Source organism: Mandrillus leucophaeus, unplaced genomic scaffold, assembly GCF_000951045.1.
Source record: "Mandrillus leucophaeus isolate KB7577 unplaced genomic scaffold, Mleu.le_1.0 Scaffold360, whole genome shotgun sequence".
Classification (NCBI taxonomy): domain Eukaryota; kingdom Metazoa; phylum Chordata; class Mammalia; order Primates; family Cercopithecidae; genus Mandrillus; species Mandrillus leucophaeus.
Window position 1 is genome coordinate 2,671,184 of NW_012103810.1, and position 1,904 is coordinate 2,673,087.

At 50.5% G+C, this 1,904-nt stretch overlaps 1 protein-coding gene across 5 annotated transcripts in view; it reads left to right on the top strand.

Moving 5' to 3' along the window:
- Nucleotides 1-274: 274 nt before the first annotated feature.
- CLNS1A (chloride channel, nucleotide-sensitive, 1A) overlaps nt 275-1,904 on the top strand; it is a 32,286-nt gene continuing 30,656 nt past the window's right edge. For 4 of the 5 annotated variants that reach the window (XR_001007105.1, XM_011989729.1, XM_011989728.1 and 1 more), the window contains exon 1: nt 275-492. Coding sequence is in view for 4 of the 5 variants with exons in the window: in XM_011989729.1 (XP_011845119.1) it covers nt 368-492 (125 nt within the window). In the remaining variant the exon portion in view is untranslated. The remainder of the gene's footprint in view (nt 493-1,904) is intronic. The other variant, XM_011989731.1, reaches the window with a different exon arrangement.

Sequence of the window (1,904 nt, forward strand, 5' to 3'; positions counted from 1 at the left end):
GCTTGGAGGTTAGAAACAACATGGATTTGGGTAGGTCAGATTGCTTTCAGTGTCTCAGTTACAATTTTGCAATGGTGATTTCACTGTGACAATCTTGAGGGACTTCCCACAGAACCCTCAGTTCTTGAAGCCCAAAGCCTCAGAAATGGCGAGGAAGAACGGGAGGGGTGTTAAACTCCACACGGTCTTAGCCGACCTCCGACGCTTTTCCTAGAATGTCTCATCTCTATGGTCGACGGCGTTCAGATTCCGGGGCAGACTAAGTTGTTCTTCCGGGGTGAGTGCCTCTTCCAGGGCGAGCGGTGTGGTGCACGCGTTGCTGTGTTCTAACTCCCTCAGGGGCTGTGTGGTCGCACTTTCTGCTGCTATGAGCTTCCTCAAAAGTTTCCCGCCGCCTGGGCCGGCGGAGGGGCTCCTGCGGCAACAACCAGACACCGAGGCTGTGCTGAACGGGAAGGGCCTCGGCACTGGTACCCTTTACATCGCTGAGAGGTAGGGTTCCCGGTCCCCAGCGCCGGCCTCCTGCGTGCCACCCTCCTCCTTGCTGGAGCAGGCGGTGCGAAGGAGCCGGGCAAGGGGCGGCCTGGAGAGCTGCTGGGAGCGGGGGCGCGTGTCCGGGACGCCTCAGGGATACCTGTACCGGCTGGAAGGCTCGATTTTTCTAGCACTCCTCCGGAGTCTTCCATTCTCTATTTTCTCGGGCCGGAATTTCCCCTCATGGATTGTGCTTTTGTTTTTTTGTTTTGTTTTTTAAAACTCGCCTTTTACTGGAGGTCTGGCGCGTGCGTTGCCCTTAACGCACGGTCTCGTTTTAAGAGTCTGAAGTGTGCCTGTCTTTCCGGATGAACAGATGCAGGAGGTGTTCCCCTCTGCAGGATACGGAGTTTCAGAGCCGAGTGTGGAGGACTTTGAAAGTTTGGTTACACAATATAGATTTTTTCTGTAGGAATAGTAAGGAGAGGAACATCCTTAACTCGACACAGACAGGGGTCATATGCAGAGGTACCAGACTCCCGTTTTGGGGTCCTGGAAGGAGTTGCCCTTTTATTTGGCCACCTGGAGCACTTTGGTATTTTCACAGTCAGATAGATCTACCTTAAATATTGTGGTTGTAGAGCTGAGGTCCCTGTTTCCTTGACATTTAGTTCTCTTTATTTTGAAGGCTGTAATGACACATTTAATCTTTTTTGCCCTTCAGATATGTGTTGCTTCCCCTTTTGCTCCATCACTTGTCGACAGCCAGATAAAATTCTCTAAGAACTCATGTGATTACTTTGGAACCACCTGTAAAATCCAGGATAATCTCCCTATGTTGCTGTCCACTGGTAACCTTAATTAGGTTTGCGAAGTCCCTTTTGCTGTGTAATATAACATATTCACACGCATGACACCAGAAACTGAAGGTCGTGGGGGCCAAAATTTTGCCTACCACAGAATCCAGAGCACAAAAACTGTAAAGAACTGTTGCTTTAAAGGGAAATTTAGGCATTGAACAAGGCTTAGGCTTCAGGCCAGTCACTGAGATAGGACATATGGGTGGTAGGAAAAGCAAGATTGAGGTGAGAGGCAGATAATGAGTTTGGTCAGGACATGTGTGGAGTAGTTGTACATACGAGTGTGTGTTGGGCCGGGCACGGTGGCTAACACCTGTAATCCCAGCACTTTGGGAAGCTGAGGCAGGTGGATCGCCCCAGAAGTTCGAGATTAGCCTGGGTAACATGGCGAAACCCAGTCTCTACAAAAAATACAAAAGTTAGCCAGGCATGGTGGTGGCCTGTAGTCCTAGCTACTCAGGAAACTGAGATGGGAGGATCACCTGAGTCCAGAAGGTCGAGGCTGCGGTGAGCCGTGATTGTGCCCCTGCACTCCAGCCTAAGTGACAGAGTGAGACCTTGTCTCAAAAA